At 37.9% G+C, this 13,406-nt stretch overlaps 1 protein-coding gene across 2 annotated transcripts in view; it reads left to right on the top strand.

The window, feature by feature from the left end:
- SPOPL (speckle type BTB/POZ protein like) overlaps positions 1-13,406 on the top strand; it is a 34,846-nt gene that overhangs the window by 8,495 nt on the left and 12,945 nt on the right. For both annotated transcript variants that reach the window (XR_010473967.1, XM_065070326.1), the window contains exons 2-5: positions 9,037-9,171; positions 9,320-9,441; positions 9,723-9,874; positions 12,565-12,692. Coding sequence is in view for 1 of the 2 variants with exons in the window: in XM_065070326.1 (XP_064926398.1) it covers positions 9,094-9,171; positions 9,320-9,441; positions 9,723-9,874; positions 12,565-12,692 (480 nt within the window). In the remaining variant the exon portion in view is untranslated. The remainder of the gene's footprint in view (positions 1-9,036; positions 9,172-9,319; positions 9,442-9,722; positions 9,875-12,564; positions 12,693-13,406) is intronic.

The following is a 13,406-nucleotide window of genomic DNA, read 5'->3' as shown; positions in this document are numbered from 1 at the left end:
TCAGGAAACAGTCTCTGTTGTACTGATGCTGGGAGTTAAATGGTCCCTTTCAACTCAAGACATTCTATGAACTTCTAGAGTTTTCTTTTACCTCTGTGGGTGTGAACCGGTTTAGCTGCAGTCTAAGACTGAGATGTCAAGTTTTGCTTGCCTTTATGGCTTTCATCAGCTCTTATATAGCTATAATTTCAGAGATTCCTGTTTCGTATTCATTGAAGCCAGTGAGTATGCAGCTCTACGCCTTGACCTACCTCTCTCCCCTAGGATGTTGTCTTATCAGCTGTTGTGGATTAAATTTAATACCCAGTCTACTGAAATCAGTTCAGTTGCAAGACTGGGTAACCTACCATCAGCTGCAGTTTGGTCCATTGACAGAATTGAGTTTTGGGGTTTGAAAATCATGTGTAGGTTTTTCTTCTCCATTTCCTAGCTTATAAGTATAGTTGTTCTTTGCACAAAAGTGTAGTAGTCTTTGACTGGTCTGGTAAGAGGCATAAACCAGACCAGAAATGAGCTGTACCTCTCACAGAATTTCCATGAAGGTACAGCTGTGCACACAAATTTGTCCACTGTTTGCCATGACAGGTAACAAAGTGGCAAATGAATTATCAAAAAACTCCTCCTGATAACATCTGTGAGTATGAATTTTTGGCTGCTGAAAGCAGTCGTGCCATTTCAGTGCGAATTTTCCAGGTGCTGACAGTCTGCAGAGGTTGATGAGGAGAGCATTATGCTGCTGTTGCTCTGTACAACTGCTCTGTAGCACCTGAAAGCACCTGTCTCCAGAGAATATGGCCCAGTGCTTTTCACAAATCTTATGGATTTCAGAAAAAAGAGAAACATAACACCCCAAGCTAACTGTGAATCTGCTGGAAAAAGATATTTTTTTGCTATGATTGGAGTCAACTTTCTTTTGGCTAATACAGATATTTCTGTTTCATGTGCAAGAATGGAAATTGAGATTAGCGTTTTCAATTTGGTGAACTCTTGTGTGTAGCTGAAGTGTTTAGGGAAAAATGTCTTCATTTAATATGCTTTCACATGCCAATGATTTGTTTGAGTAAGAGTAATGGAGTGAAACTAAGGAGAGGAAAAGATCACTTTGGCTGTATACCAGGAAAAAAAGCCCAACAGCAATAGGTTATTTGAATAGAATAGCTTCCCAAGAGGAATCGTGGTGGAAATATCCATCTTTCAGGTCCCATAAAACTAGATCGGGCAATGAAATTGAAATATGCTGTAAGAAATAATCTTGCATTTCTTCTCTAGGGAAATGCATGGATGACTCCTGTAGGCAGTGGTCTAGGTTATCTAATAAGAAGCATGATGGGTTTTCTATATTACAGAACAGTAGCGCAAGGCTAATGCTGAGGGATTTTTATTAATAAGCTTGGCTGATGTAAACTAGACAGTTACAATTCAAGCTCTGCTGGGCACTAGGTTTTCTCTCCGCTGAGCTAAAATTCAGCTTTGTTTTTCAGAGGCTTAAGATGGGAAAGAAAATTCAGAAAAGCCTGAGAACTACATGTACTCAGCTTTATCATTTTTACAACTGATAATCTTTCTAATTTTGCGCTTCTGACTTCAATGTTATCAGTCACAGCTACAATACCATGCCCATGGTGAGAAGCTGGGCGTTTCAGACCTGCTGGACTTTGCCTTGCTGGAGCTTTTCTGCTGGAACCACCTCGAGGATGTGTGCTTTTAAATTCTGGAGTCTTAGTTGCAGCTATTTTAAGATGTCTGTGACCCTGGCTGCCTGTCCGGTCTCTGCTGGAGTTTGCTGGCCCTGGAGCAGGGGTGCCAGGGGATGTATACGTAGTTTGTCAGCTGTCGTGGTCCAGTCCAAGGTAGTATTTTTCTCTCACTGGAGAGCTGTGCAGAGGGTGATGATTTGACTTGTGGTGTGGGTGTTTCTCCTGGCTGGGTGGGACGTTCCAGCAGAGCTCAGGGATGGCACGGATGAGAGCAGCCTCGGCTTGTGATTTAAGCCCCAAAGCCAGTTTAGGTTTGTGTAGGCTTGGTTGCTATTGTGTGGTTCCAGAGCAAACATATACTTAAATAAGCATTTTTAATATTATGTTCTTAAAACAAATAAACAAGAAAAACCCCAACACAAACAACAAAAACCTTCCTTTTAGCTGTTATAGACCTCTAATTTCTTCAGTAAGTGTCATAGGATTTTCTTGTGGGTTGCCCAGCTGCTATTTACTTCTACTTGCCCTGAAAACAAAATATTTTGTGTGTTGGAAGTACTACCAATCATGTAAAAATTGGTATATCTTTAACCTGTAGTTTTTCTAGCTTATTGGGGGTGAATACGTATGACTGCAATTGTTTAAGTGTTAGTAATACTGCTCACTCAAATGTTTCAGTGATAGGGATGAAATTTTGTAAATACTAAACACTGTATTTAAATTTTCTAGGTATATCATAAGTCTGTTTTCAGAGAAGCAAATGATGATACTGAACAAATTGGAAAACTGCCTAAGCTTAATAGACCTTTCAAGGGTCTGTTATTGTGTTGTGTATCATCCAGAAGAAAATTTAGTTTAATACTTAGCTATATAGGAAATGCACAGCAGTTCTTTCAAAAAGATCAATTGTGGAGCTATCTAAATCCTGCTAATTAAGAAACAATCCTATCTTCTACGAAGTTAAATTTTTTTTTCTGTAGGTAACGTCTTATGAGTTTTTGTGAGCATGATCATATTACAAGGCAAACTCTTAAACAGAAAGAAATGGTAAATTTCTCTCCTCAACTGGGTATTTTTTTAAGTCTTTGAGGTCTTGTGTGGATTTGAGGAGGATTCAAAGCAGTTCGATCAGCCACAGGAGTTTCATGCAGCTGGGTAAGCGTGGCCCAGGTGATGGGTACATGTTACACAAGTCCTCTGGGACCCAAGAGAAAGGGATTTGGTTTTCTTGGCTCTTCAACAGTTTGGCTTTCAGAAGCTGATGCTGCCTACAACTGCAGAAGTCAGCTGGAGCGTTGCTTTGGATGGCAGTGGTACAAAAGTAACTTATTCTTGAGCCTTAAAATGTTTTTCACTTCAGACTTAACCATTTTGATCTGGTTTGTTTCCTTCATCTTTGGCTTCATATATGTGTTCTCTCTCACCCAAGAATTGATAACATAGTGAACCATAAAGCAATTCCATATTTTTCCCAATAATTTGCCGCCTCAGTATTTTAAAAACCAAAACTGATTGATTTCTTGAATAACAAATAGTGATAGATGGCATTATATATAATATTTATATATTATATAATACAATGTAATATTTATTCAGTGGTAATGGGTTAATGAGAGGAAATAAAACTACTATCTCTGTAGCTAGAGCACGTTTATTTTGAATAGGTTTTTGGAAAGTGATTTTATTGAATGGAAGTCTTACTCACTTCAGATTTTTTTTTAAACACCAGAATTTTGGCTGTACTATTAGACAAACTGTATTTGGTTTCTGAATTACGGATTTACTAGGAATAAAAAGTTGGAGGAAGCATGGTGTTGTTTGCCAGTTAACCTTCAGAAGGTGATCTTTTATTTCAGCCAGTGATGAAATATCAATATTTCCAAATGGGGGGGAAGTTAATTCATAACAGCTTTGCAGTTCTTGAAATGTTCAGTCCTGTTCAGGAAACTATTGTCATCGTTCAAATGGACTGGACTGTGCAATACATACGTGTGGGATTTATTGGCACGGTCATTTATTTGATTTTCCTCAGAAACTCCTAAATGTTATTAATATTGGTCACTCTTAGGCAGCAAGCTACTCTTACATTAGCTCTCAAACACTTGGAGTAGTTGTTGGTTAGAGATGTTTGTTTCAGGCGGGACAGGCTCTGTCACCTCCTCTTGGGCATCGTGGAGACCCCGTGCCGTCATGGTTGGGAAGTGCACCATGACATGACTGTACAATCTTGCTTTGTCACTCACTTTCTGGATAGGACTTGAGAATAAGCCTGCGCTGTGCCCAGCTCACTCATGCTCAGTTGTATCGTGATGAGGTGTTGAAGTCCTATGGTGTGCCAAGATACGGGCAGCCCGGGAGGGAAACGCTTCCATGTTGGAGGCTCAAGCCTTGGAAAGGAGAGCAAAGAGAGTCAGCAGGAACTCATCAAGCACTTATTCTTCTTGCTTTGGAGGGAGCGGGACAAGGGCACTGATTACTTGGCCAACTGATCTGCAGGTTAGGTTCTGGCAGGCTGGATTTGACTTTCGGGGTGTGTTGGATACCCTGCAAAAGGCAGTTTATCTAGCCATTCCTGGTAGGAGTTTGTTGACTGTAATATCTTATTGAAATATAAAGATAAAACATTGCTATAGTGACTGGTTAACATGCACACCTGGTTGTATGCACCTGTTACACTATTACTACTCTGAAATAACCATTAGGATATGGTGGTTGTACTGAGCTTCTCCTCGTAGACATGACAGCTGGCAAAAGATCATGTTTACACTTTGGGCAATTCTTCAAATAGGTTTATGAAGTGTTGTACAGGTTTATTATTGAGAGAGTGGAAAATTCCTCTTTGTGTGTTCATGTGCATGTGGTGCTTTCTTAATGAGCTAGTAATTTTTTTAGTGAGAAAGTTGTGGAGATGATTCCAACACAAGATGTAAGAGACTGGGAATGTGTTCTTGTCTAGCTCTTAGAGGCTGAAAAGTAACTTTGTTTAGAATAATGTTGACAAATACTCAATTTGTGGGAAGGGAAACAGGGTATGTGTGATGAAATTCATATTGTGTTGATATATGAAGTATCTTTGAATCTTAAGATCTCTTAAATGTTAGGAAAATAGAGACCCGATACAGCTTTTAATGAAATTTGGTGTAAGTATGTTTTATGGAGAGTAGCTCATGCTTTCTTTATGTGCAGGTAATTAGAGATAATCAATTTCAGATGGCTTGAAGTTTAACACAAGTATTTGTTTGAATAGGAAAGCAGTCAATTCCTAAATATAGTGTGCTTTGAGAAATATATTTTTTCCATATTATCTCTACCTACTTGCCCACTAGTGCTCTGCAAGTAGCACTCAGCTCTGTGAAGATCCTGATTTAAGATAAATTGGTCTCTTTGGCAGAGTGATTAGCAGGTGAAACCAATACTGGCCTTAAGAGACCAGTAGAAGAAGTGATAAGACCATCATGCTTGGAGCCTGCGAGTACAGGTTAAATAAAATGAAATATCTTTGAAATTTTCTTTCCTCTGCTGAAGTAATGCAAACTCTTGGCCCAGAATCATCACCAACTGCTGCACCGCATTCAGTATGGGTTTATAATTTCATTTAAAAACCCAAACAAACAACAAAGGTACTTGACAGACACTTTAAAATACATCTGTAATTTCCATTTTGGAAGCCAGAAATTTATTTTTCCCTCATGCATTTAAACTTGGTTTGGTGTTCCCAGCACATGTTTCCTCTGGTCAGAGACTTCTGCCTGGCGAAATGGCCACATGGACTGGTTTGTTAAGCCGTGTCTGGACAGGCATAGCATTGCCTGAAAACTCTTGGAGGTATTACCTGATAATGTCCTGTCACCTCTGATGCTTTGTTCGTAATAGCCTGCAGAGGAAGAAATGCAGGTTCTAGCATGAAAACTGTCCATCTAAGTTGTTTTGTCCTGCAGATAACAGAACGGTCTTCCTGCACCTCATAGATCTAATTCCACCCAGTTATTCTCCAACTGGTTTTGTGAACTGCAGCTCTTTCCCCAGCCATTTGATGTGATGAGGTTTGGTAGCTGAAAAACCTTTTTGTTGGAGCTGATGACAGTTGTTAATCAATGATTCATAAACACTTTCTTGAAAGTACTATTTAGTCTTCTCCCTAAGCAGAGTACATACAGCAGGTAGAACAAAGGGTGGGTGTGTAGGTGCATCTATCTTCTCACCTTCATTCTGCCCACGCAAGGTCCACTTGGTCTGGGTGTCAGCTTGGGGACTGAAAAAATCCTTCCTTCCCCAAACACCTCTGCATTTCACCATAACAGCTTTGAAGCTCATGTTCTTTTTCACCTTGTAGTTTTGGTAAATACCCCCAAGTTCTCACCCAAATCCTGATTAATGGATTAAGTAAAGTGAAGGACAGATCAGAAGACCTGCTAAACTGTTTCCCTGCTGGCAGTCTTTCAAGCATGTCTTACAGAGCTTCTGATGCTCTGTTTATTTGTTCTCTGTTGTTCGGTTTGCTCTAGGTTGATTTTTGCCTTTTTTTTTGTTTTTAATTATGCATCCAGGTATATTAAAAAATGCCTTAACACAGGCTCCCAGTATGACGTCAAACTATTTAAATTTCTTGCTTTGTCCTGATTTTCTCAATCTAAAAATTGGATTGGCTTAGTAAATTGATCCTCTAAAAAGCGAGTTACAAATCTGTTCCTCAAAGACATTAGGAACTTGGGAAGATTAATTGTCTGGCCCTAATGCTGGAATGAGAAACTTCACAAAAAGCTGAAGCTATTCAGAAGGATCTGAAAAGTGTACTTACGTAAAATCATTACTTCTGTCAGCACCTGAAATATAAACGCCATGCAGCAGGTGGAAGCAGCCTCTGGAAGTACAAATGCCCTGGTAGAACAGGTACAGAGACAAGGCAGCAGACCAACTTAAAAATAATTGAGAATAACCACCTTCACTTAGAGGTAAATTCTCAGTGAATCAAGCTGATTTAGCTGTGAGATGGGAAGGGCCAGATAACTGCTTGTAGCTGGAATAAGGTCACTGAAGAGGATACTATACAGCAGTTATTTTCAGCCTTTGTCAATTTATAGACCCCTTCAGTGCAAACTTGGCTGAGATCTGCTGTTCCTTGGTGGTTCCTAGGAGCTGACTGGGCTAATGGACTGAAATAATCGAGGAACAGATCAGAGATGAGACAGTCCTGTGCATCTCATGCAAATGACAAAACAAGGAATGGTCTGTATTTCTTTTTGGTTTTAGCTTTGGAGAATTGAAGAAGAGCAAACAGGTTTGGTAAGGCTGAGGTTCAAACACTTTCAGGATATGGTTTTGTATGAAATTTATCATGTATTTGGTAGCTGCTTCAGTTGTCACCATTGAATAGGATGCGCTTTCAGAAATTATAGTAGTATAAGTACTAATATTTGTTTTACAAAAGAGGGATGTTCACATGTATCCTTCCAAGGAATTTTACTCTACATTGTTCTGTACAGAGAATTGAAACAATTTGTAAGCCTGTAAACAAAATCTATGTAAACACACCTTGTACAATACATGTGACTCCTGCTTTAAAAATATGGGCCAAACAAGTTTCATTATCTTAAATTTAGGGTGGCTGTTTATTGCTAGTTTTCATTTATGGTACATACTAATTAAGTACTGAATATTGCCATAAATAAATACAAGTTTTATTTGGAAAGAAAAGTCACTTATGAGAGGCACCCGAGTTATATTTGTGATTACACTTGAATGTCTCAGTGATCCATATCTTGCAGGAGAGCTATTAATTTTATTTTTTTGATCTTGACATAGTAGATCTGTTAGTAGAGATCTATTAAGAGATCTGATTATGTAGCATCTGCTTCCTCATCTGATAAAAACTGAGAAGTAGTTTTGTTTTCATGGCTTTACACATTTGTGAGTCAGAGCAATTCCTGTGTCAGCAGGCTTTAGTGTGGAAGGGCTCATTGATATTGCGAGTGAGAAGGGGCACCAGAAAAGAGGAAAAGAATCCGCTGAGGATCATAGCGATTTGCAGAGAATTCTTTTTCCCATAGGAATAATAAATGCTTTCACATTGTGACTCAATTTTGTACATGGTCTTCCTATGGGTTTGCGTATAACTTGTTTCCAAGTGTGTTGCCTGTCCCCAGAGGAACAGTTCCAATGTGACTAGTGGTGTGCAATCAGTGAGACAATTAACGCTGTTCTGTCACAAATAAAATTACCTACATGGTGAAGTACTCAGACCTTACAGGAAGATTCCAGACTTCTGATGTTGCTTTAGCCATAGCAGGACATGTTTAAAGAAGCTTTCTGCGCTAGGAAAGAAAATGTTGTGTGGCAGAAGCAATTGCGACTTTCATCTGGTTTCATCAGGGCTCATTTAACTTCTTTTTAGCAACTTAATGGAGCCGCTTAAGTGCGAAGCTGTGCTTCTGGCAGGGACCTGTTCAAAGATGACAGCAAACCTTAACCTACAAGAGCCAGCCCAGTAACCCAGAGCTCCCCTCTGCCAAGGCCGCCTTCTTTCATTAGCTGCGCACAAAGGCTCGTGCGAGCAGGCTAATTACGTGTTTGTAGCTCCATGTGATGAATCTGGGCCTGTGACTCAATTTCTGAGGGACAGGAGAACTTGCAGTGCTCAGCTGGGTGACAATCCATAAGCAAATTACTCTACGTACTCTTAGAAAGTTCTTCAGAGTTGGTGAGTTTACTCAAACTGCTTTTTGGCTTTGTGCTTTGGTAGGGAATGAGCATATGATTGTGGTGATTATAGTTCTTCAGTTGGATCTGTTAGTATTAGAGATACAAGGCAACCGCAAAAGATATGTGAAGAAAATACTACTTGAAATGAAAGTTTAGTTTCTTGCCCTCCCTTGAGAAATCCCAGGGGTTTTTGAACCTGTTCTACTCCCGGGGGCTTGGTGCTCTTTCAGGACAGAATTATGTGTGTGTGGACAAACTAACACATTGGTACTAATAACTGAGTGCTCACAGGGCCCAACTTACTCTCCAAATCAAAGGAGAAGAAAGTTATAACATGACTGGAGTGGTCGGGGTGGTAATTTGCAAAGGTGATGTTGAAACAATGTCATTAGGGTTATTGTCTGATGCATAGACACTTGCCTATGAAGTATTGCATGAGGATTCAGCCTGCAGATTTTGTGTACAAGTGGTCATTAGTGTGTGACACCGAGCTTGTCTAAATGCCAAAGTCATTGTCCTCTTTTCAAGTTTAGTTTTCACATACATTGTTTAGTAAACACACTAAATATGGATGTCAAAGTATGGAATTATTTTTCACGCTTAAAAAGGGTGAACAAAATATATGAATTACTTTTTTTAGGAGAAATACTGAAGTTTGGATTGCTATCTTGATACTATAAACCTGCAATAAGTGGCAATGTCAAGGGTTCCCACCCCACCTCCTCCTGGGGAGATGTCCAGTGGACCTGTGGCTGAAAGCTGGTGTTACACACAGGTAATCTATGTCAATTCCAATGGCTTTATTTTCTAGTCATAATAATTTAAAAAGAAAAGAGTTGTGCTGATAGTTGAACTGATTCTCATAGTTAATGCTTGGATATGTAAGTTAAATTTTATTGACATTTTTTACATCTTTTGTTCAGGTTAAAGTAGTAAAATTTTCCTACATGTGGACCATTAATAACTTCAGTTTTTGCCGAGAAGAAATGGGTGAAGTTTTAAAGAGCTCTACTTTTTCATCAGGGCCAAATGACAAAATGAAGTGGTAAGGTCTTTATTCTAGCAACTGCTTTGGGGTTTCTTTGTGGGGTTTTTTTGTTTGTTGGTTTTCCACTTGCAGAAGTTCCTAAGTTAAATTGCAAATAAATATTAGAACTCAGACATCTGAAGCTTTACTATAGGTATGGATTGGTTCTCATTTCCAAGTTTCAACAGTCCTAAGGGAACCTTTTGTTTTAGTAGCACATATCACTGTATCTTATAAAAATATTTCTGAATTTATTCTGGGTATGATTTAAAAATGTACAATTTCTGCATTTCTTTCAGGTGCCTGAGAGTGAATCCAAAGGGATTAGATGATGAAAGCAAAGACTACCTGTCATTATATTTGCTTTTAGTCAGTTGTCCAAAAAGTGAAGTCAGAGCAAAATTCAAATTTTCCCTACTGAATGCTAAAAGAGAAGAAACAAAAGCAATGGGTAAGAGAGCCTTAATGTACTGCACGTGGGTTTGTGAGAACATCCCAAAGAAAATCAGCTTTGTATTTATTTTTCAGTTGAGAACAGAATTTAATATTTAGATAAACTTTAAAATATCTTTTTAATATCCCTTTAGAATCTTAATTAAAAACCTTGCTCATGTTTCGCACACTTCTGATCACTGAGCTATGTTAATTGTCTCCTGAGCAGTATAAATTACAGCGCACTACTAACTGCTGTCACTCCAGATTCTTGTCACTTGGCTTTTCTAGCAGATTATTCTTGCTTCCTGTTGGTAGGGGTATATTTTCTTGTTTCTGGCTACAGTGAAAGTAAGTGATTTCCATGTTAATTAGGATAAACATGCATGGATTTTTTTTTTTAGACACTCCTTTACAATGTTTTGGTCTATTTCATCTGATTTACACTGTAATTAGTTTAAAAACCATAAGCTGTGTACCGAAGGAATTAGAAGAATTTGGAATAATAAGTGATTTGATTGAATTGCCTGCTTGATACAAAAAATATATAGGTCTTAGTTTCAAACTTACAGGAACAACCTTCACTGGAAACACTTTGAGAAAGCTGGAATTTTCATGAAAATGTGTAATTTAGTGCTGGTCTGCACTGAGTTTGTGCAGTTGCTTGTCCTGTGTATGACAGATCTGTCTACTTTTCTTCCTGCCTCCTACTCCAGGACTTAAGAGCTCTGGCAGGGTCTGTTCCATTGCAAGTTCTGCATTTCTTGGAAAAATCTATAGTTCTCCAGTACTTGAACCCAGAGTTCATGCTACTTCCTCCTTGTGTAACTAGCCCACTTGGAATCTGTAAAGTAAATGCAGAAAACTCTGTTCAAATCTAAAAATTAAATGTTTTGGACTTCTTGGAAGGAAAATAAGTGTATATATTTTCCTCTGTTTATCTTCTTCCACTGATGGAGTTGGTTGCTTCATTCTCTGGAAGCCTCTGGTTCTGGAGCGTATATGAACAAAGCTCCAATTCTATACGTTTGGTGGATCATGGCTTTTGGCTTGAGACAATCTTCCAGTCCAGTAGTGGACTGGTGCATATAATGAAGCTGCAGTGTGTGCATGAGCAAGTATTTTGAGATAACCACAGAATGGTTGAGGTTGCACGGGACTTCTGGAGGTTGCCTAATCCAAACCCTCTGCTGAAAGCAGGGTCAGTTAGAGAAGTTTGCTTGGGACTTGTGCTTCGAAGATCTCCAAGGATGGAGACTTCACAGCTTATCTGAGCAACCCATTTTAGTGTTTAGCTAGGTGTTGCTGGACCTTTTTTGCCTTAGGGGTTCGTTGCTGGTGGTTGTTAATTTGTTGTCCACCAGGACCCCTGTCACCAGTCGTCTCTTTCTTCCTGGTCAGTAGGTTTGCAGCAAGGTCGCTCCCATTGCCTGCCCTCTCATTCCTCCTCTTTCTTCCCTGTGCTGTGTATGTGAGCTTGTGGCCACTGCAGAGCAGCACTCAGTTGTGCTGATTTCTCAGAAAATGTATGAGAGCTTTCTTCATAACCATCTCCTAAATAAAGGACATGCACTATGGGACAAAAGGATTTTAAGAGACTGGAGACCATGTACCGAATGCTAAAAATCACAAGGTGCTAAAGCCCCAAAATCCTATGAGTACGTGTGTTCTATTTCTGCAATAGTAGCTGTCCTGTATTTGGCACTACAGGAATTATAAACATCTTTTAATTTGGGAAAATTACCAAGAGAAATCTTATTTCTTGGACTTTCCAGCCGTTTACCATCTGCTTCTGGAGATGCTCTGTTTTTATTTATAGAGTAGAATGATGCCCAACTGTAGATGTGCTTTGTAAATTGATAATTCATGCATAGACTGCTGCTTCAAGTCATGAAGCTGTCTATAAAGTAGGTAACGAACTCATGTTTTAACTTCATTAGAAAGAAGAAAAAATACATTTACACTTTTATGCTGCTTTATTTTTGTAGTTTTGTATACTTAAATTGTTACAGGTCATTTGGTTTCAGAGAGTTAACACTGGTTCTAGCTAACTTGTAGTTTTTACTATTACCAGCAATAGTGTAGAGAAGACACTTTGCTGATGTCTTTACTTTGGACAGAATGCTATCTATATATAGCAAATCTTTATCTATAGTCTCCAGATATAGATATAGATAAAAAAATAGCAAATCTGATGGGTTAAAGAAATAGCTCTCATAGCTATGGCTAAAAGGAAAATACAAATATTAGTGATATATTTTTATGACCAAAGAAATAGTTTGTTACTTGGAAGCTTTTATTTCTGTTTTGCTTTTTTTTAATACTTTCAAAACAGTTTCAACCTGTGAAACGAGAATTTTCATTTTAGGAAGAAAAGAAGTCAAAACAGATTGTTATGACAAGTGCAGAAGTGTTGTCAGAATGTGTTTGTGATGACAAATTCATTGTAATCAGGCTTCTCTGGGAACGAATGCTGTTTTGACACATTGGGGTTCTTAAACATCAACTGAAAAACTTGCCTTTTTCTGGATTATGCCTTAGATAACATCTAAGAAGCTGATAGGATTGAATTGCAAGTTGTGCTGTACTAAGTTCTATCAAGTATTTTATAAAATAGCACTTATCCTTAATATAGATTTTTTTTAGGTGTTATTATTCGTTAATATTTTTACTTAACTTGCTTTGTTTGTACGTAACTGTTTCTATCAGAAAGCCAAAGAGCATATCGATTTGTGCAAGGCAAGGACTGGGGTTTTAAGAAATTTATCCGAAGAGATTTTTTACTAGATGAAGCTAATGGTCTTTTACCAGATGACAAGCTTACACTATTTTGTGAGGTGAGTATAGTTTTTTAAGTGGTAAACTTTTAAATGAAGTCTTTTATGTGCTAATAAATAGAGGTTTATGCTGATTTAAACAGTAACACGCTATGAGTTACTTTCTGTAAACTATAAATCTGGCAAGATACACCTTTGCTCACTTTATCTGCATTGAATTTTGTTTTTTGATACACGTACAATGAAGTGTAGAATAAGTTTGAATTGATCACTTGTAAACCATTGGGATTCTTCATAAGTCTGCCAGGATTACATTAGAATTGACTGTAGAATTATTATGCAAAAGGTGACTGATATGTGCTATCTGTAGGAGCCATATTTTATATATGTATTTATATATATATATATATATAGTTATATATATTTATATATTATATATATAAATATATGTATATATTTATATATTATATATATAAATATATGTATATATTTTATTATTTGACATTATAAGATTGTTTTTCACTGGATAAACAAAAGGAAATGTCTGCATGCTGGTTCGCATTATTAAAAAAAAACAACTAGTTGTCAGAATCTGTATTCCTATAATATTGTAATTGATGGCTTTAAACCAATGAACACGTCTTTCAAGTAAATTAACCACTTTATTTTTATAGTAATTATTAAATTTTGTTTTCTGAACAAGTGCAGCTCTCTTGTAGGAGGACTGCTTTAATATTGAGAGCTGTGATAGACATTTAACTTCATGGTGTATTA

This window comes from Columba livia, chromosome 7 (assembly GCF_036013475.1).
Source record: "Columba livia isolate bColLiv1 breed racing homer chromosome 7, bColLiv1.pat.W.v2, whole genome shotgun sequence".
Classification (NCBI taxonomy): Eukaryota; Metazoa; Chordata; class Aves; order Columbiformes; family Columbidae; genus Columba; species Columba livia.
The sequence above is the reverse complement of the archived record's forward strand: the minus strand, read 5'-3'. Positions and strand labels throughout refer to the sequence as shown.